Genomic DNA, 21,630 nt, shown 5'->3' on the forward strand with positions numbered 1-21,630 from the left:
GTAGTGTGTGTGTTGAGTTCAGACTGACTGTAGCGATGGAGTGATGTGGGTGGGGGGGTGATGGAGGTGTGGTGTAGTGTGTGTGGAGCTCAGACTGACTGAAGCGATGGAGTGATGTGATGTGGGTGGGGGGGTGATGGAGGTGTGATGTAGTGTGTGTGTTGAGCTCAGACTGACTGAAGTGATGGAGTGATGTGATGTGAGTGAGGGGGTGATGGAGGTGTGGTGTAGTGTGTGTGGAGCTCAGACTGACTGAAGTGATTGAGTGATGTGATGTGGGGTGATGGAGGTGTGGTGTAGTGTGTGTGGAGCTCAGACTGACTGAAGTGATGGAGTGATGTGATGTGGGTGGGGGGGTGATGGAGGTGTGGTGTAGTGTGTGTGTTGAGCTCAGACTGACTGAAGTGATGGAGTGATGTGATGTGGGTGGCGGGGTGATGGAGGTGTGGTGTAGTGTGTGTGGAGCTCAGACTGACTGAAGTGATGGAGTGATGTGATGTGGGTGGAGGGGACGATGGAGGTGTGGTGTAGTGTGTGTGGAGCTCAGACTGACTGAAGTGATGGAGTGATGTGATATGGGGGGGGTTGATGGAGGTGTGGTGTAGTGTGTGTGGAGCTCAGACTGACTGAAGTGATGGAGTGATGTGATGTGGGTGGGGGGGTGATGGAGGTGTGGTGTAGTGTGTGTGGAGCTCAGACTGACTGAAGTGATGGAGTGATGTGATATGGGGGGGGTGATGGAGGTGTGGTGTAGTGTGTGTGTTGAGCTCAGACTGACTGAAGTGATGGAGTGATGTCGGTTGGGGGGGGTAATGGAGGTTTGATGTAGTGTCAGTGTGTTGAGCTCAGACTGACTGAAGCGATGGAGTGATGTGATGTGGGTGGGCGGGTGATGGAGGTGTGGTGTAGTGTGTGTTGAGCTCAGACTGACTGAAGTGATGGAGTGATGTGATGTGGGTGGGGGGTGATGGAGGTGTGGTGTAGTGTGTGCGGAGCTCAGACTGACTGAAGTGATGGAGTGATGTGATGTGGGTGGGGGTGTGTGGAGGTGTGGTGTAGTGTGTGTTGAGGTCAGACTGACTAAAGTGTGGAGTGATGTGGGGGGTGGGTGATGGAGGTGTGGTGTAGTGTGTGTTGAGCTCAGACTGACTGAAGCGATGGAGTGATGTGATGTGGGTGGGGGGGTGATTGAGGTGTGGTGTAGTGTGTGTGGAGCTCAGACTGACTGAAGCGATGGAGTGATGTGATGGGGGTGGGGGGTGATGGAGGTGTGATGTAGTGTGTGTTGAGCTCAGACTGACTGAACTGATGGAGTGATGTGATGTGGGTGGGCGGGTGATGGAGGTGTGATGTAGTGTGTGTGTTGAGCTCAGACTGACTGAAGTGATGGAGTGATGTGTAGTGTGTGTTGAGTTCAGGCTGACTGAAGTGATGGAGTGATGTGATGTGGGTGGGGGGTGATGGAGGTGTGATGTAGTGTGTGTTGAGCTCAGACTGACTGAAGTGATGGAGTGATGTGATGTGGGTGGGGGGGGGTGATGGAGGTGTGGTGTAGTGTGTTGAGTTCAGACTGACTGAAGCGATGGAGTGATGTGATGTGGGTGGGGGGGTGATGGAGGTGTGGTGTAGTGTGTGTTGAGCTCAGACTGACTGAAGTGATGGAGTGATGTGATGTGGGTGGGCTGGTGATGGAGGTGTGGTGTAGTGTGTGTTGAGCTCAGACTGACTGAAGTGATGGAGTGATGTGATGTGGGTGGGGGGTGATGGAGGTGTGATGTAGTGTGTGTGGAGCTCAGACTGACTGAAGTGATGGAGTGATGTGATGTGGATGGGCGGGTGATGGAGGTGTGGTGTAGTGTGTGTTGAGCTCAGACTGACTGAAGTGATGGAGTGATGTGATGTGGGTGGGTGGGTGATGGAGGTGTGATGGAGTGTGTGTGTTGAGCTCAGACTGAATGAAGCGATGGTGTGATGTCGGTGGGGGTGATGGAGGTGTAGTGTAGTGTGTGTGTGGAGCTCAGACTGACTGAAGAGATGGAGTGATGTGATGTGGGTGAGGGCGTGATGGAGGTGTGATGTAGTGTGTGTGGAGCTCAGACTGACTGAAGTGATGGAGTGATGTGATGTGGGTGGGGGGGTGATGGAGGTGTGATGTAGTGTGTGTTGAGGTCAGACTGACTGAAGTGATGGAGTGATGTGATTTGATGTGGGTGGGGGGTGATGGAGGTGTGATGTAGTGTGTGTGTTGAGCTCAGACTGACTGAAGTGATGGAGTGATGTGATGTGGGTGGGGGGGTGATGGAGGTGTGATGTAGTGTGTGTTGAGCTCAGACTGACTGAAGTGATGTAGTGATGTGATGTGGGTAGGTGGGTGATGGAGGTGCGGTGTAATGTGTGTGTTGAGCTCAGACTGACTGAAGCGATGGAGTGATGTGATGTGGGTGGGGGGATGATGGAGGTATGATGTAGTGTGTGTGGAGCTCAGACTGACTGAAGTGATGGAGTGATGTGATGTGGGTGGGGGGGTTATGGAGGTGTCATTTAGTGTGTGTGGAGCTCAGACTGACTGAAGTGATGGAGTGATGTGATGTGGGTGGGGGGGTGATGGAGGTGTGGTGTAGTGTGTGTGTTGAGCTCAGACTGACTGAAGTGATTGAGTGATGTGATGTGGTTGGGGGGGGGTGATGGAGGTGTGATGTAGTGTGTGTGTTGAGTTCAGACTGACTGTAGCGATGGAGTGATGTGGGTGGGGGGGGTGATGGAGGTGTGGTGTAGTGTGTGTGGAGCTCAGACTGACTGAAGCGATGGAGTGATGTGATGTGGGTGGGGGGGTGATGGAGGTGTGATGTAGTGTGTGTGTTGAGCTCAGACTGACTGAAGTGATGGAGTGATGTGATGTGAGTGAGGGGGTGATGGAGGTGTGGTGTAGTGTGTGTGGAGCTCAGACTGACTGAAGTGATTGAGTGATGTGATGTGGGGTGATGGAGGTGTGGTGTAGTGTGTGTGGAGCTCAGACTGACTGAAGTGATGGAGTGATGTGATGTGGGTGGGGGGGTGATGGAGGTGTGGTGTAGTGTGTGTGTTGAGCTCAGACTGACTGAAGTGATGGAGTGATGTGATGTGGGTGGCGGGGTGATGGAGGTGTGGTGTAGTGTGTGTGGAGCTCAGACTGACTGAAGTGATGGAGTGATGTGATGTGGGTGGAGGGGACGATGGAGGTGTGGTGTAGTGTGTGTGGAGCTCAGACTGACTGAAGTGATGGAGTGATGTGATATGGGGGGGGTTGATGGAGGTGTGGTGTAGTGTGTGTGGAGCTCAGACTGACTGAAGTGATGGAGTGATGTGATGTGGGTGGGGGGGTGATGGAGGTGTGGTGTAGTGTGTGTGGAGCTCAGACTGACTGAAGTGATGGAGTGATGTGATATGGGGGGGGTGATGGAGGTGTGGTGTAGTGTGTGTGTTGAGCTCAGACTGACTGAAGTGATGGAGTGATGTCGGTTGGGGGGGGTAATGGAGGTTTGATGCAGTGTCAGTGTGTTGAGCTCAGACTGACTGAAGCGATGGAGTGATGTGATGTGGGTGGGCGGGTGATGGAGGTGTGGTGTAGTGTGTGTTGAGCTCAGACTGACTGAAGTGATGGAGTGATGTGATGTGGGTGGGGGGTGATGGAGGTGTGGTGTAGTGTGTGCGGAGCTCAGACTGACTGAAGTGATGGAGTGATGTGATGTGGGTGGGGGTGTGTGGAGGTGTGGTGTAGTGTGTGTTGAGCTCAGACTGACTAAAGTGTGGAGTGATGTGGGGGGTGGGTGATGGAGGTGTGGTGTAGTGTGTGTTGAGCTCAGACTGACTGAAGCGATGGAGTGATGTGATGTGGGTGGGGGGGTGATTGAGGTGTGGTGTAGTGTGTGTGGAGCTCAGACTGACTGAAGCGATGGAGTGATGTGATGTGGGTGGGGGGTGATGGAGGTGTGATGTAGTGTGTGTTGAGCTCAGACTGACTGAACTGATGGAGTGATGTGATGTGGGTGGGCGGGTGATGGAGGTGTGATGTAGTGTGTGTGTTGAGCTCAGACTGACTGAAGTGATGGAGTGATGTGTAGTGTGTGTTGAGTTCAGACTGACTGAAGTGATGGAGTGATGTGATGTGGGTGGGGGGTGATGGAGGTGTGATGTAGTGTGTGTGTTGAGTTCAAACTGACTGAAGCGATGGAGCGATGTGATGTGGGTAGGGGGTGATGGAGGTGTGGTGCAGTGTGTGTGTTGAGCTCAGACTGACTGAAGTGATGGAGTGATGTGATGTGGGTGGGCGTGATGGAGGTGTGGTGTAGTGTGTGTGTTGAGCTCAGACTGACTGAAGCGATGGAGCGATGTGATGTGAGTGAGGGGGTGATGGAGGTGTGGTGTAGTGTGTGTGGAGCTCAGACTGACTGAAGTGATTGAGTGATGTGATGTGGGTGGGGGGTGATGGAGGTGTGGTGTAGTGTGTGTGGAGCTCAGACTGACTGAAGTGATGGAGTGATGTGATGTGGGTGGGGGGGTGATGGAGGTGTGGTGTAGTGTGTGTGTTGAGCTCAGACTGACTGAAGTGATGGAGTGATGTGATGTGGGTGGGGGGGTGATGGAGGTGTGGTGTAGTGTGTGTGGAGCTCAGACTGACTGAAGTGATGGAGTGATGTGATGTGGGTGGAGGGGACGATGGAGGTGTGGTGTAGTGTGTGTGGAGCTCAGACTGACTGAAGTGATGGAGTGATGTGATATGGGGGGGGGTTGATGGAGGTGTGGTGTAGTGTGTGTGGAGCTCAGACTGACTGAAGTGATGGAGTGATGTGATGTGGGTGGGGGGGTGATGGAGGTGTGGTGTAGTGTGTGTGGAGCTCAGACTGACTGAAGTGATGGAGTGATGTGATATGGGGGGGGGTGATGGAGGTGTGGTGTAGTGTGTGTGTTGAGCTCAGACTGACTGAAGTGATGGAGTGATGTCGGTTGGGGGGGGGTAATGGAGGTTTGATGTAGTGTCAGTGTGTTGAGCTCAGACTGACTGAAGCGATGATGTGATTTGGGTGGGGGGATGATGGAGGTGTGATGTAGTGTGTGTGTTGAGCTCAGACTGACTGAAGTGATGGAGTGATGTGGGTGGGGGGGTGATGGAGGTGTGGTGTAGTGTGTGTGGAGCTCAGATTGACTGACGTGATGGAGTGATGTGATGTGGGTGGGGGGGGTGATGGAGATGTGGTGTAGTGTGTGTGTTGAGCTCAGACTGACTGAAGTGATGGATTGATGTGATGTGGGTGGGGGGGTGATGGAGGTCTGGTGTAGTGTGTGTGTGTAGCTCAGACTGACTGAAGTGATGGAGTGATGTGATGTGGGTGGGGGGGTGATGGAGGTATGGTGTAGTGTGTGTTGAGCTCAGACTTACTGAAGTGATGGAGTGATGTGATGTGGGTGGGGGGTGATGGAGGTGTGGTGTAGTGTGTGTGTTGAGCTCAGACTGACTGAAGTGATGGAGTGATGTGATATGGGTGGGGGGGTGATGGAGGTGTGGTGTAGTGTGTGTGTTGAGCTCAGACTGACTGAAGTGATGGAGTGATGTGGGTGGGGGGGTGATGGAGGTGTGATGTAGTGTGTGTGTTGAACTCAGACTGACTGATGCGATGATGTGATTTGGGTGGGGGGGGTGATGGAGGTGTGATGTAGTGTGTGTGTTGAGCTCAGACTGACTGAAGTGATGGAGTGATGTGATGTGGGTGAGGTGTGATGGAGGTGTGGTGTAGTGTGTGTGTTGATTTCAGACTGACTGAAGCGATGGAGTGATGTGATGTGGGTGGGGGGGTGATGGAGGTGTGATGTAGTGTGTGTTGAGCTCAGACTGACTGAAGCGATGGAGTGATGTGATGTGGGTGGGGGGGTGATGGAGGTGTGGTGTAGTGTGTGTGTTGAGTGCAGACTGACTGAAGCGATGGAGTGATGTGATGTGGGTGGGGGGTGATGGAGGTGTGATATAGTGTGTGTTGAGCTCAGACTGACTGAAGCGATGGAGCCATGTGATGTGGGTGGGGGGTGATGGAGGTGTGGTGTAGTGTGTGTGTTGAGTTCAAACTGACTGAAGCGATGGAGCGATGTGATGTGGGTAGGGGGTGATGGAGGTGTGGTGCAGTGTGTGTGTTGAGCTCAGACTGACTGAAGTGATGGAGTGATGTGATGTGGGTGGGCGTGATGGAGGTGTGGTGTAGTGTGTGTGTTGAGCTCAGACTGACTGAAGCGATGGAGCGATGTGATGTGGGTAGGGGGTGATGGAGGTGTGGTGTAGTGTGTGTGTTGAGCTCAGACTGACTGAAGCGATGGAGTGATGTGATGTGGGTGGGGGTGATGGAGGTGTGATATAGTGTGTGTGTTGAGCTCAGACTGACTGAAGCGATGAAGCGATGTGATGTGGGTAGGGGGTGATGGAGGTGTGGTGTAGTGTGTGTGGAGCTCAGACTGACTGAAGCGATGGAGTGATGTGATGTGGGTGGGGGGGTGATGGAGGTGTGGTGTAGTGTGTGTGTTGAGCTCAGACTGACTGAAGCGATGGAGTGATGTGATGTGGGTGGGGGGGTGATGGAGGTGTGGTGTAGTGTGTGTTGAGCTCAGACTGACTGAAGCGATGGAGTGATGTGATGTGGGTGGGGGGGTGATGGAGGTGTGGTGTAGTGTATGTGTTGAGCTCAGACTGACTGAAGCGATGGAGTGATGTGATGTGGGTGGGGGGGTGATGGAGGTCTGGTGTAGTGTGTGTGTTGAGCTCAGACTGACTGAAGTGATGGAGTGATGTGATGTGGGTGGGGGGGGGGTGATGGAGGTGTGGTGTAGTGTGTGTGTTGAGCTAAGACTGACTGAAGCGATGGAGTGATGTGATGTGGGTGGGGGGGGGGTGATGGAGGTGTCAGACAGACACAGCACACGCCTGAACCCTTCATCAGAGACACGCTGAGACACTGTCTGTCTGTCTGAACACACACCACCAACACAACACACACTCCTCGTCTTTACACTAACAGATCAAAAAAAAAAAAAAAAAAAAAATATGTCAATAAACTAAAGACTACTGATGTAAATAATAGCCTTCATGTACATATTTACATAAATATACATACATAAAGTCCAGGGGTCAGAAGGTAAAAGTCCTGCCATATGTTTATTCCACCCATGAACTCAGTCAGCTGATTTCACTAATTAGTTCTATCTCCTGGCTGAAAAACTGCTAATTAGCAAATCCAGGTGATTGGAACAAAATACCGAGGAGGACTTTTACTTTCTGAACCTGGACTGTATACCTCTGCGTACATACATATACATTTGTAAATGTAGCAAGTTGGGAACACAGGACAAAAATTCATATTTTCATGAAGAAAGCACAAGAAAGAAAAACATTAAAAAGATACAGTTTTAAAAAAATACTTAGATTAAAAGTTGATGGCAGGTATTTTAAGTCATTAATTAGCCAGAAGGCAGCTGTTACACACTCAAACACGCCGTGATTTTGGCTGAACCTCATCCTACATGAAAAAAAACTGTTGTTTGACCTAAATCTGGGTTTGCTTCACTTTCAAAAGTATAGCATCGAGTGACACACACACACACACACACACACACGTACACATGCTCAGTTTCACACTGTGGTATTCCTCACACCTTCTGTTCCCCACGGCTTCATTGTGCCGCCTGCTGTTTGGTGGAGCTGGTAAAAAGCTGGGAATTAATGCAAAGCGGCAGTACCACCTGCCTCCCTAATGCCACCAGGCACAACCACACACACACTTAAAACACACTCCATAAATATAAATAAAACATATACATATATATGTGTCTGTGTGTTAGTTTTAGTACACTAAAAATCCGGGTACACGCACTCACACACGTCTGCATCTCTCTGGACTTGAAGCTCATTTATTTATGTATTCCAACATTGACGTCTGTAGCAGAAAGACACATCAAACCAGCGTACATCTGAAAGCGGGAGTGCTTTTGCTCATTTACAAAATTCACCTAACTAGATTTCAGCCTGTCACTGGAGACTGCTGACCTTGCTCGGGACTCTTGTGTGGCTCTATACATTATTCTAATTTCATTATTAGGCAAAGCACGCACTTTGTGTCTAAAACACTGGAGTTTGAGACCTGTTCTGTCCAGTCTGAATGATTATAATTTACATCTGACCTTTGAGTGTGATGGCGAAATCAGTAACACTTTACAATAATGTATTAACTAATATAAACTAATAATGAGTAATACATTTATTACAGCATTTATTAATAATTGTTAATGTTAGTTAATAAAAATACAGCTGTTCATTGGTTGTTCATGTTAGTTCACAGTGCAATAACTAATGTTAACAAATACAACCTTTGATATTAAGAACGTAATAGTAAATGTTGAAATTAATATTAACTAAGATTAATACATTTTGAAGAACTATTATTCATTCTTAGTTCATGTTAACTAAGGTAGTTAACTAACATTAACTAATTAACCTTATTGTAAAATGTTACCTTGAAATCACTGTACTGAATCACCTCTCATTATGTATTGCTTTTATAAAACATCACCACCAGCAATATTGTTCATAATTAACATTATTAATAATAATAATCACCACAATCATATTTGTTTTGATAAGTAATATAGTTATATAAAGACCTTTGTCTGAATCTGCTTTGCTCTCCGTCTGACAGGTATCCTGAAGTTTCACGAGGTGTATCTGGGTGAGGGCGCGTCGGAGGACTTCCAGGAGGCCGGTGGGGGCGTCATGCCCTCGTCTCTGGAGCAACACATCGCTAATGCCCGTGAAGCTCTGGGTGTGGACTCCTACTACAGCAGGTGAGTGCATGTCATGTGTGGAAACTGATTACTTTCAACTAGAGCTGCACAATTAATCGCGATTTTGAATCAAACACTCACGCAATCTTATTCTTAAACGACAACGATGCAGCTGCGACTGAATCACAGCGAACATTCAGATCTGTGTTTGCCAGAATCCTCTGCCGCTGATCCAGAGAGAGCCGTTAACATGTATGAAACAGCTTCACAAACAGTCTTTTCAACCTCACAGTATCATTATTTCTGTGTGACAAATATTCAAATTATCACAGAAGTGAGAAAAAAGTTTATAAACACTGATTTCTTTAGCGATGAAAATAGAGCAAATCACCTTTTGAAAGTTACTTGACGCTTCAAATAAGGATCTCATCAATTACATCGAGACAAGTGTCTGTTAGAAAATGTGTCTGTCATTGAATCATTCATTGGAGAGATTTGTTCAAAAAACACTGATTCATACAGTAATGAAACAAGTGCAGTATTTATAAGTGAGTCATTGAATCATTCATTCAACCAGAGTTTTTTTTTTATATATATAATTCAGATTAATTAAACATTTAAAATTTTAAACCTCTGGTTATTTTGTTTCGTTGTCTGTTCAGAATCGTAGAAGAATCGTGATTCTCATTTAATCCAGATTCGTGCAGCTCTACTATGAACCTTATTTTTTATATCAAGGAGATATAAAAGGAGATAATCTGGTGGCGTATGCATGACACATCAAACTTATTGCCCAGACCAGTCACTAGTTATTCATAATTTAGATATTCCCTAATATGAATGGTGTTTGCCTGTGCAAAACTCACAGGGCATTGCTATGTTAGTCTGAGTGGTTCCTATGGCATCTAACAGGGTTTGAAATTAACTCATCGGCCAATTTGGCTACTATATTTTTAAGTTACCGGCCATTCAGAACTTCTACTAGCCCAAAATAAAAGAAAAAGAAATTAACCAGATTCATATTGTTACAGGTATACAGGGACGTGGGAACTATATTGTGAGAGGGGGGCGGGATACTTGAGTGTAGTGTATGCCTATAGTAGGCTGTGTAATGTATCCTGATTGACTTTATGATTAGTTAAATCTGTTTTGCACATGCATCGCCACAGAGTTAACCATTTCAGACAGTACCGGACAGCCTCTGTCTCGTTCATTTCACGTCTGTGGGCGTTACGCACAGCTCCAATTCCAGTGTGGCCGCTCCAATTTACCTTCACATGAAATCTAACCTTGTGTAATTGACAGAATTACTAAAAAAATATTTTGCTACCTAAAAGTTAAAGATTTTTAATAAAACTCAAGAGATGGTGGATGTGTGAAATTTCATGATTTATTAGTAACGGTAGTCTAGTAGAATTTTCAAAAAAATATTTTGTTACCTAAAAGTTAAAGATTTTTTGTGTCACGCATGCATGCATGTCTATTTCCCTCAAAATAAATATAAAACGCATGTGGACTGATATTTTTCCAATGTCCGGACTCCTTTATTAATGGAGTAGGCTATATAAACAGACGTTTCAATATATTGGTATTAAATGCATTTTCTGAGAATTTATATTTCAAGTTTTTACTGCAAATGTCGAAATGCGCGCTCTTTGGTCCATCAGTGCTTGAGTCACCATATATCGGAAAACATTTGGAATGGGTCAGACATAATTCTGACCACATATTAAGTTTTGTTTTAAGTGAATTTCGTTTTGTATAAATTGTATCTTCATTTCAATCAATGTTTTCATCAACAAATTGACTGGATTAATAAATAAGAAGCAAATATAGTAGACAATATAATTAGGACACGGAGGCGCTGGCGCGTGAACTGGAGCGCATCTCATAAATTACCCCAACGTCTATGCAGGTATATATTATATAAAATTTGGATTTCATACGTTAATTTCTTATTCAAATAAGATCCCGTCATCCAGCCTTCTCCTCCCTTCCTCTTTAATTCTCATCATATAATATTGTACCAAAAATGTATCTTAGGTCGACAAAAATTTTTTTATGATGTTGGAAAATAACATTGTCTTTTCTGTTAACCCAGTGCTTTTTAATCCTCGCTATTGCTTCAATGCAAATGAACAAGCGTGCCGTTATTTATTGCGTTGTGACGTGTTCAAGTGAGTCAGATATGAGCAGATTCTTCGCAATGCGCTGTATTCAATACATCATGATGACTCACGACTCCCGAGTTGAGTATTTGTGCTAAATCTGCGCAGATTTGTCTTACACGAACTTCCCCTGCAAAGTGAGTAAATATAATCAGTAACGCCAATTGGCTCGTGATTTGACAGCGTTTCCCACCACAGTTGATTTTCACCCGCATTTGGCGGGTTGACGGGTGTTAATTTCAAACACTGATTGCTAGGTTAGTCTAAGTGGGCATCGCTACGGTTTTCTGAATGCTTGTTAGGACGTTCCTAGATGATTTTTAGGGTGCACTGGATGTTAGGGTGTTGCTAGGAAAGATTTAAGAATGTCTTTCCCCATAAAAGAGCATGTCCAGTGCACATGGCCGTTACAGTGCAGCAGAATGCATCTGTGTGCATGTTAGTGTGAAAGTCTGCAACCTCCTAAATATTCCTTGATGGATGGTTGGTTGGTTGGTGGCATCGAGCGCAGCAGGGATGAGTGTGCATGTGTGTGTTAATGCCCTGCAGGAACATCTCAGCGATGCTGTCATACGCCACAGCGGGGCTGGAGGCCACAACGCACTGATCTCTGGGAGTTATTCACCTCTCACATGGAGGCTTCGAGAGGAGTCGCTGCTGCAGTGTTGAGTGTACTCTGACATGTAATTAGGTGAAGACGCTGGCAGGTTTGGAGGAGCAGAATGCAGAGAAGGATGGCAGAACGTCAGAAGCTCTCGGTGTGAATTAAGCAGCAGCCTGAAACAAAGGCCATTATTGTACGCGCGTGGAAGGCTGCGTGTCTCTGGTGCCAGTGCATTAGTCACTAGAGGTGTGATGGCTTCTCCCAGCGAGCTCTGCGCTCATCCCTGCCCATTAAAATATAATTTAGCGCTCGACTGAGGGGCTTCGAGCAATCTTTTCCACTTGGTTGGGTGCAATATGCCACCTTTGAAGACCCCATTCATTGTGCGGAGAGAAAGAGGCACGAACAGGATCTGTGATACCCGCGACCGTCTGCAATATGAGTGATTATGCTTCGTTTAGCGAGACCTCTTCCACCCTTTAGTCGAGACAGATCATTGCGTTGCTCGTGAGATTCATCAGAATAATTCTGTGATTAATGCACAATTTCAGCTGGATTGTTAATTTGACTAGTGCTTGTCCATGCAAAACTCAGCGGCATGAAGGGTGTTTGCCCGGATGTTGCTGTACAGTTGTATTTAATATGGTTAAGGGTTTGATCAATCATTAACACTCAGTATGAGCAGCAATAATAGTGATAATTGACCAAGTAAACGCCACTAATTGAGACATTTCACACTACAGTGTTGAGTCTTTTCCCAGGTCCATTTGAGTTTGTTTGTGTGGTTGATGTGAAGCTGTGGTTTGAGTTATGGTTCATGAAGCAATTCGGCCTAATTTGAGGAAATAATCCGCTGTTGATTATGTATAATTTGCATATTATAGGCTAATGCATTCTTATTGCTGCTTGTCTCAGCAGAAATGGCTTTCAAAAGCGTCCGCCGCAGACAGTGTGTTCAGTTTTAGCTGGGAAACAGCTTCCACTGAGTTGTATTTGCCATTTTTACTCCCACAGACGAGAGAAAAAGAACTGCCAAGGCTGCACACAACAATCAATAAACACAAAAAAAGTACAATAAAATACACTATAAACATGAGTTACACTCTATAAAAGACTGTTACTTTCATATAGGAATATTGTACATTTTGCAGTTTTATTTCACTTTGTCCTGAGATGATCAATAGTATACAGTATAACTCTGGATCAGGTTCGCTCACTATTTAAAGTTTTCAGTCACATGACCGGCGCGGAGACCTGGAGAGCAAAACAGACCAGCAGGACAGACTCTCTTCCCAGTCTGTCAGTAACGCTCTGTTTACTTCCTGTCTCTATGAAGTCCCTCCTTCTGAAAAGCACACTGTGCTCTGATTGGTCAGCTGGATCAGTGTGTTGTGATTGGTCGAGCGCTTCGAGTGTGTTAGGGAAATGTCCCGCCCCTTCCCATAACCGCCAGTTTAACACATTACTAACTAACTCGACCAGGCCCTGCCCATTTTTTCTGCGTTTATATATACACAATAGGACCCTTTTAAGGTCCAGTGATATTTACAGATCAAATTCAGTATACACCTTATTGATGATGCATATACTCAGGGGCGTGGTAGCAGGGGGAAAAAGGGTACCGAGTACCCAGGGTCCGAGGCAGGGGGGGGGGGGGCCCTTAGAAGACGCCGAGCTCAAGTCAAAAGTCCGTCTCCGTCTCTCACATCCCCCCCCGCAGGAGAAGTCGCCGCGCTAAAATCAAAAGTACGTGGCGGGGGGCACAGCTAGATGGTTTGTACCCAGGGCACAAAATTTGGTACTACACCCCTGCATATACTATATACATTTCCTCGATGAGCCCAGAATATGAATGCAACACGCTGAAAAGGTTTAGCATTGTATCCTTTATAATGGCTTTCTATGGAGAAACGCTTAATGAGGAATTGCTCGTTGGGTTCATTTACTTTTCTGTACATAATATCCATCGTCATTAAGGTGTATATTGAATTTGGTCTTTTAATATCCCAGGTTTACTACTAATTACAAACCTGGTAAGAATAAATGGCAGGCAGCAGAGGAAAGCCTTGTTTTGCTCTCCAGGTGAGCGTTCCCGTTCCTGTAAGGCTGTTAGGAAGGTTTTCCTTTCAGAGCATCCTCGCATATCTCTGCCTGACACATGTAGCCCACGGCCCTGTCTTCACATCCCAGCCATCTTCATTTCCAATGCACACTTCCCACATCCACTACAGCTCGGCACGCGGACGGGTCGCAGATGCAAGCGCTCGCCCCATGACTGGGTCACTTTAAGCACAAGAGCAGATCTCATTTTCCAGCATCTTCGATGCTTTTCATTTCTAGTTGGCACCAAAACGAGATTATTCCCATCCTATAAAAACTGTGTCGTGACAAAGAATTAAATTAACATTTCAACAGGATTTGGGACGGCTTGCGTCTCGAGAGGGAGTGTGAACATGTTTGCGGAGATTAAGGACACAAAATGAGAGGAACGTTGGTGCCTCGGAATAGTTTGGAAATCTAGGGGACACGATTACCAGACGTTTCCTTTCATTCTCAGAGCGAAGTGCTCAAGTAAACACGTGCTAATGAGCTATTCAGAGCATTCGAATCTCTTCATCTCCACATGTTTTAATGCCATCTGATAGTGCGTCCAAAATAATCAGCATCTGTGTCGTGCATTAGGTACAAATGAAGCACGTTTAGTGTGTAATTGAGGTGAGGTTGATAAAACCTTATTAACCCAATTGAGGTATCCAAGTGTGTCGTCTCAGATGAGTCGGATTACTGAAGAGATCTGTTTTTTCATTAAAGCTAATCAGAAAAATGTGCTCACGCGTTCCTCAGACGCCGAGTAATTATCAGTGATTGTGGCTGTCGTTGTGCTCGAGTTGTTTGGTCGTTTATAACATTGTTTCTGTTATTTTGTGTTGCATCTCAATGGATCTCGGGAATGAAAAGTCAACAAACATGTGCATGTCTTGATATAAAAAGAGAGTGTTTGATAAGCGGGGAGCGTTTCATCACTCAGATGTTGCGCTTTTGTAGCTGAGGAACTTAATTGAGTTAATAGTTATGTTTCAGAGAAATAAAGACTGACATAAAAGAAACTGTCAGTAGAATTGATTCATATGATCTCAAATATGCATATGCTCATATATTGTTTGAATAATATTTGAATCAGTTGTAAAACTAAAGTGTTTCATGGTGAAAGGAGAGTGAAGATCTCACATGCAGAAATAATTGGAACAATTAAAATTGACATCTCCGCCTTATTATAATAACCATTATTTGTAGCGATTGAGTGCCCACTTTTTCAGCAGCCTTGGTTCCGGTATTTTTCACATTAATTTTTCCATAGGATTTTTAAAAAAAGTCTTTGTTAAAGAGTAATAAACCATGAACCAAACGAACCAGCAACGAGGTAAATCACAACCTTACAAACCTTGATTTGAAGCATGACAATATAAAACAGTATATTTTACGTTTATTGCAAAATATGCATATATATATGAAAATGATTAAGTAGTTTGAGAGCATACACTGTAAAAAATTATGATCAATAAGTTGACATTTGTTTTTACATTACTTTAACTAAAAAAAAAATGTATCTTTATTTATTAATTTATTTAAAGTCAGTTTAATGTAATTTAAGTTGAAATGACTTAAACATCCAAGCTGATTGTTCTTAAAAATGTAAGGCAGAAACTTTTTTTACAGTGTAACTGACCACATCATTCTCAGTGCTTCATGGGAGTGTTCAGGTGCTAAAGAGTTAGTTTGGTGCGGTTTTTCTGCAGAATTATGGGTAATGTAATTTTTCACCAGGTATTCCACTGTTTAACACGAGTATTTCAAAAATGAGTTGAAAGAAAAAGCATACATCATCGATTAAGAACCTAGCGTACATTAGGTCAGTTTTTAATGCTTTGCAAGTTAACATAAAAAAAATTATTATTTGATTAATAAAAATTAAAAGGAAATTAATAAGAGTTTTACTCTTTGGAACTCTCTTGTAAAGATTATGACCTGTTCCATGATTGGCCTATCAGAATCAAGTATTCCATTATTGTTGAATAAAGAACTATACTTGCTAGAAGTAATGTTTATTGTTATGATTGTTAGTTTTACTACATTCAATTATTTATTGCTCTTTTTTCTTTTCAAAAAAGCAATAAGCCAAGTTCCTTCGCAGGGATTGCACCATGTTTTGTGGTAAAATCACTGTAACTCTCACTTTGATGTCTTATTGCTTGAATAAATGGCGTTGTGTTGGTGTATTTCAGAGCGTGTTCCAGCAGCGAGACTGAGAGTGAAGCTGGAGACCTTCTGGACCAGCAGTTTGAAGAACTGAATAATAAACTCAACTCAGTGACCGACCCGACCGGCTTCCTGAGGATGGTTTCCAGAAACAACCTCTTCAACAGGTCAGACACACACAATCCTCACAGGAAGTGGCTCAGAAAACCTTTGAACGCTTTTAAGAGCTTTCTGAGAGTATTTCAAGATGTTCTTTTTAGTAGGCCTATAATGAAAGTGAAGGAGGGCAAAATGACAAATAAACACCATTAAAGTTTTGTGAAACTTTGTGAAACAAAAATTGCTTGTTATATGATAGAAGTTATCTGAAGTTAAATGATAGATTTTTTTAAGCAAGAGACCCAAATTAAACTGTTTTACTCACTGAAAATCTACCTGAGTAGTGATTAAATGAATCATTGAAAAAATCCAAGTCAAAAGAACGGTTCTGGTGAATCAGGTATTAATGATTTGGATCTCTTTGATGAATCGTTTGATCTAGGTCACATGATCACGGTGAATGATTTGTTTACTGGTCTGGTTACTGTAAGTAAAGATTATCAGTGAATAACAAGTTACATTTTGTTCATATTGCTTTAGAAGAGTTGATCTGGAGCTTGTGAGTTGTGTGGACTATTTTTATGGTGTTATTTCTGAGAGTATTTTTCAAGACCTAAATGAAGGTAAATTGTGCAGAGATGAGTCATGATATTGATTAGCTTTCCAGTAAAACATCTTAAAGGGGTCATGAACTGCATTATTTTATTGTTTTATAATGTTTCCTGGGGTGCACGTATAATGTTAGTATGATTTTTACAACAAAAATGGTCATAATTGACAATTAAAAGGCATTTTTCCTACCCTGATTATAGCCTCTGATTTGAACGCTCTGTTTGAAGGGGCGTGTCTGCTGAGAGACTTCAGTGTAAACATCCACTGCTGTGATTGGCTGACATCTTTGCATATGAAATAGCTAAGTATTACATGTGGAACTCTCTCGAAAGCACGTTTTTACTATTACGGCTCAAGGTTAATTAATCGTGAAAAGTGTTGATTATAGCATTATATTTAGATCGTGGCATGAAAGGTTGCAGTGATGACCATTGTAGCCGATCATGAGCTCATGAATGCAGTGATCTCGTCATTGCAACTTGATTTCTGCACAATAACGAATGCTTTCATCATAACAGTGCAAACACAATGTAAATAAGAGATTCGTTGATTATAACAGGAGTTTTGGTGAGAGTCCAGAACTCAGTCGATGATAAACTGTTTGATTGACAGCTCCAGAGATTGTAAAGGGAGTGTTCTATAATTTAATCACAGTTTAAATAATAGATTATTTTCATGCTACTTAGAGAAAAAATTGACCGTTGACCGTTTTATCACTGGTTTGATATACTGAATAACATCTGACTGTACATAAATCATTACATATCAGAAATCACTGGTCACACATCAGGCATTATAATGAACACAGTCACTTGCATGTTGTGGCATTACTGTGGAGTCCATGTTGTAAAAGTCTGTTTGGAAAGCCTGCGCCGAAATTGCAACTGATTTACCAAGGAATCCACAGTGAAATGTACCGAATACAAATAAATAATGCTCAACTGAGACATTCACATTGTTGAAAATAAATAACCACATTCCTAGCATTAGGATCCTTTGGAAGGTAATGCTATTTTTAGTCCAGTGATCCTGTATTGCTCTTCACTCCTCTTCATCTCACTAACGCACCAGTGGGCGGGGCCAAAGTAGCAATTATGGAGTGGGCGTCGTTTTTCTGCAGAGGTTCACTGTCTGTCATAGATGGACACATTCTAGGACGAGTCGTTTGCTGGGTTTAGTTACAGTAAAACAAGGAGGTTTTCAGTTTTGAAACGTACAGGATATTCTTATAGTATGATGAACTCTTAAATGTCAAAAGCTCAAGTAAAATTTGATTTCTCAGTTCATGACCCCTTTAAAAATCAATTGATATACTTCTATATCCTGGAATCGAATACTTGAGGTATTTATTTGCTGTGATTTAGTGTTTACTTGTCTTTAAAAATGCTTGACATTTATATTAGTTAGGCTAGTTGTTTTTGCTATGTTTTTTTTTTAACCACAGGCTAAAGTTACTTGTGTTAGTGTTCTTTATCATGTTGATTTTTGTTCATGGTATTCAGATACAATGAAAAGTTTTGCAATAAGATTGATTTTTTTTTTTACCCTTATTGGAATCAATATTAGGAATCGATAAGAATCGTTAACATTCAAACTATACCCAACCCTACTTGTGTACCATCATAAGATTTTTAAAACTTGTTATCTATTTTTTTTTTATAAAGAAAGTTATTTCTAGAAATTTTAAGAAATTTTTTTTTTTTAAGAGTTTCCTCTTCTAGATATGGCATATGTTTATATTATACCAAAATAACCATTTGGTGTTAATCTACAAGAGGAGAAACCACTCAAATAGTAAAGCCCAATCAAACACCAAATCATTAAGCAATTATTAAACATTTTTGCTCATAATGGATCTAAACGCTGCTGGAGAAGAAGGACGACTTTGACGGGTGATAATTATGGCGCCAGTACGAATGATAGTTCAGCATTCAGTCGAGTCCTTCACATCCTGATTCATTACGAGAGAACGAAAGCTGGTTATTAGCGGTGAAAGAGGGGGAGGGAGGAGGACGACAGCGACGACAGGAACATGGAGGGCTGGAGGAGAGGTTGTTAAAGACGGGGTCAGAACGGTCATCATTAGAGCTTCGCTTCTCTGCGCCGTACATATCTTCATATGCATTAAAACAAAGAGCACCATTCACTCCTCATCTGCCCTAATGAGCCTGTGCCACTGTGTTAAACAAGCAAATGTTCACTCATTCTCACACTCAAACTTTCTTTCTTCTAAAGCAAGGAGAATTTTTGAGGAGTATCCTGAAGACTGGCCTTTTCTGTGTGGTGAAAGTGAATGAGGGCCAGGGGCTGTCAAACTCCAAAATGACAAATAAACATCATTGAACTGGTTGAAATGGCTGTGTTTTAAGTGTTCTGAAGATAGATTTGCACACTTTAAAAATGCTGGGTTGTTTTAACCCAACTTTGGGTCAAATATGGATAAACCCAAACTTTGGGTTAAAAATGTAATGTAAAAATATTACCCAATGGCTGGGTTTGTCCATATTTGACAGACCCAAATGTAAGGGTTAATTCACTGAAAACAGTTTAAATACTAAAAAAAGATCCAACTCAAAAGAATAGTTCCTTAATGAATCTTCTGATCCAGCTCAAAAACTCAGTGAGAGGGATTTGTTCACTAATCTGGTATAGATTATCGGTAGATCACCGTATAGATAAAATGAAGATGATCAGTGATTAACCAGTTAAATTTTAGTCTGATTTCTTGATTAGAGATGGAATATAGTGCATTCATATACCACTATAGTATTTATTAATATTAGCTTTTTTTTTCATTTCATTTTGATTTTTGGTTTAAGTTTTAGTAATTTTGTTATGCACTTTTGTTATTTTTATAAATTTTGTTCATATTTATATTTAGCTTTATTGTAGTCAGTTTACTTCAAGTTCAAGTTTTTCTTTGAATGTTTATTTTATTTAAGCTTTTTTTAAACAGTTTTCAATAGTTTTAATTATTTTAGTACTTCAAATTAAACATAAAAACTTGACATAAACTTAATGAAATAAAGTTAAAGTAATAAAATTACCAAAAGTATTAAAAAATTATTTAAATAAAACTTATTTTATGGATTATTCCCTTAAATAATGCCCCCTTCTCTCGTCGGCCTGTGGTTTGATTGGCGCTGATGCTCATGAAACATTGACGATCCTCACAGGGGAAACGGGGCGTGTTTGATCACCCAATTAATCTCTGAATAAATCCAGAGTTTGGGAGAACGAGCCACCGGTGTGTGTGTGTGTGTGTGTGTGTGTGTGTGTGTGTGTGTGTGTGTGTGTGTGTGTGTGTGTGTGTGTGTGTGTGTGTGTGTGTGTGTGTGTGTGTGTGTGTGTGTTTGTGTGTTTGTGTGTGTGTGTGCTGGAAGGTTTGTTATCTCTTTGAATGTGTGTAATGATAGACGTCGTCCGTGACAGAAAGTGGGAAGGAAGTTACCATAGTGATGGCGATTACACCTGGAGTATGTGCAGTCGTTACACCTACACTGATTCTTTAATAACGACGTGTTTGATGTCATCCGTACGGTGATGTGTGGCTTCTGTCTTTATTTCACGAGATCCAGAGTGACGTGTTACTGTAGATTACAGTTATGAACTTCTCGAGGCTGCATGTGTTACGAGGATTTCACCTGCGGATTCATAAAGATGAATGTGGTCAAATCAGAAACTCACAGCTATATGGCATCTATAGCTGATAAAAGACAATTATGAACAATAAATTATTACATTTAATAAAAAATAAAAATGACAATTCCTCTGCCAAGAATATATTATTATTATTAATCAATAATCTAATTATCTTAATTCTTCTAATAATTATTATTATTATATTTGCCATTAGTATATACAATATATTATTATTATTATTATTGATTAATATAATATTTTATAATATAATTTGTCATTAGCATACAGTATAACTATTAATTGTTGTAGTTATTTTTATTATTATTATAATTTGTCAATATTATACAATATAGCACTATTAATTATTCTTAATTATTGTAATAATAATTATTATTTGTCATTAGTATACAATTCAACAATATTTAAATTGTATTCTTAATTAAGTATTCTTAATTATTATCATTATTTTTTATTATTATTTGTTTATAATAATAATAATTATTATTATTATTGTTATCATTATTTGTTATTAGTATAAAATATAACATTAAGTATTCTTAATTATTCTAATTATTGTTTTATTATTATTATTTGTTTATAATAATAATAATTATTTGTCATTAGCTTACAGTATAACACTATTATTATTATACTATTATGTATATAACACTTTTAATTATTCTTAATTGTTCTGATAATAATTATATTTGCCAGTAATATACAATGTAACATTATTGATTGTTCACAATTTTTCTAATTTTTATTAAAATAGTAATAATAAATATTATTTTTCATTAGTATACAGTATAACACTGTGAGTTGTTGTTGTTGTTATTAATATTATTATAATAAATATATTTTGCTGTCATTATTGTCAATATAACGTTATTAATTATTCTTAATTATTCTAATATCTGTCATAAGTATACAATATAATATTATTAAATATTGTAATTATTTTATTTATTGTTATTATAATTATTTGCCATCAGTATACAGAATAACACTATTAATTATTGTTATTATTATTATTATTTGTACAGCTGTAATTCTATCTTTCTTCTAAAAGGTTCACAGTGATGTTTACAATAAAACACATTTTGTGATTGTGTATTTCTATTTAATTACATTTTTTGACACATGATGACTGTCCTTCTTTCAGGAACATGACAGTAAACGAACGAGCTGTTTTTTAGGTGTACAGTGCCATCTAGTGTGCAGTTTGACAGCTGAACTGAAAGCAATATCAACCATTAGGCCTATATTTAACATCACATTGATGACTTGACTCATTATTCCATTTTATTTTTATTTTTTTTACACAAAACTGTCAGAAAAGTCAGACACAAAAAAGTCAGAGTTATAACTAGACAGCACTAGCCGAATGAAACATGCAACAGATTTGATTTAGTTTTAAAGGTACAGTCTGTGTGATTTGGTCATGTGTGTTTG

At 41.6% G+C, this 21,630-nt stretch overlaps 1 protein-coding gene across 3 annotated transcripts in view; it reads left to right on the plus strand.

Moving 5' to 3' along the window:
- The window catches only part of ttc28 (tetratricopeptide repeat domain 28), a 322,836-nt gene that overhangs the window by 286,856 nt on the left and 14,350 nt on the right, over positions 1-21,630 (plus strand). For all 3 annotated transcript variants that reach the window (XM_077243763.1, XM_077243764.1, XM_077243765.1), the window contains 2 exons: positions 8,712-8,856; positions 15,852-15,992. In XM_077243763.1, coding sequence (XP_077099878.1) covers positions 8,712-8,856; positions 15,852-15,992 — 286 coding nt within the window. The remainder of the gene's footprint in view (positions 1-8,711; positions 8,857-15,851; positions 15,993-21,630) is intronic.

This window comes from Siphateles boraxobius, unplaced genomic scaffold (genome assembly GCF_051911475.1).
Source record: "Siphateles boraxobius isolate OS27281-9 unplaced genomic scaffold, OSU_SipBor_1 25, whole genome shotgun sequence".
Lineage (NCBI taxonomy): Eukaryota > Metazoa > Chordata > Actinopteri > Cypriniformes > Leuciscidae > Siphateles > Siphateles boraxobius.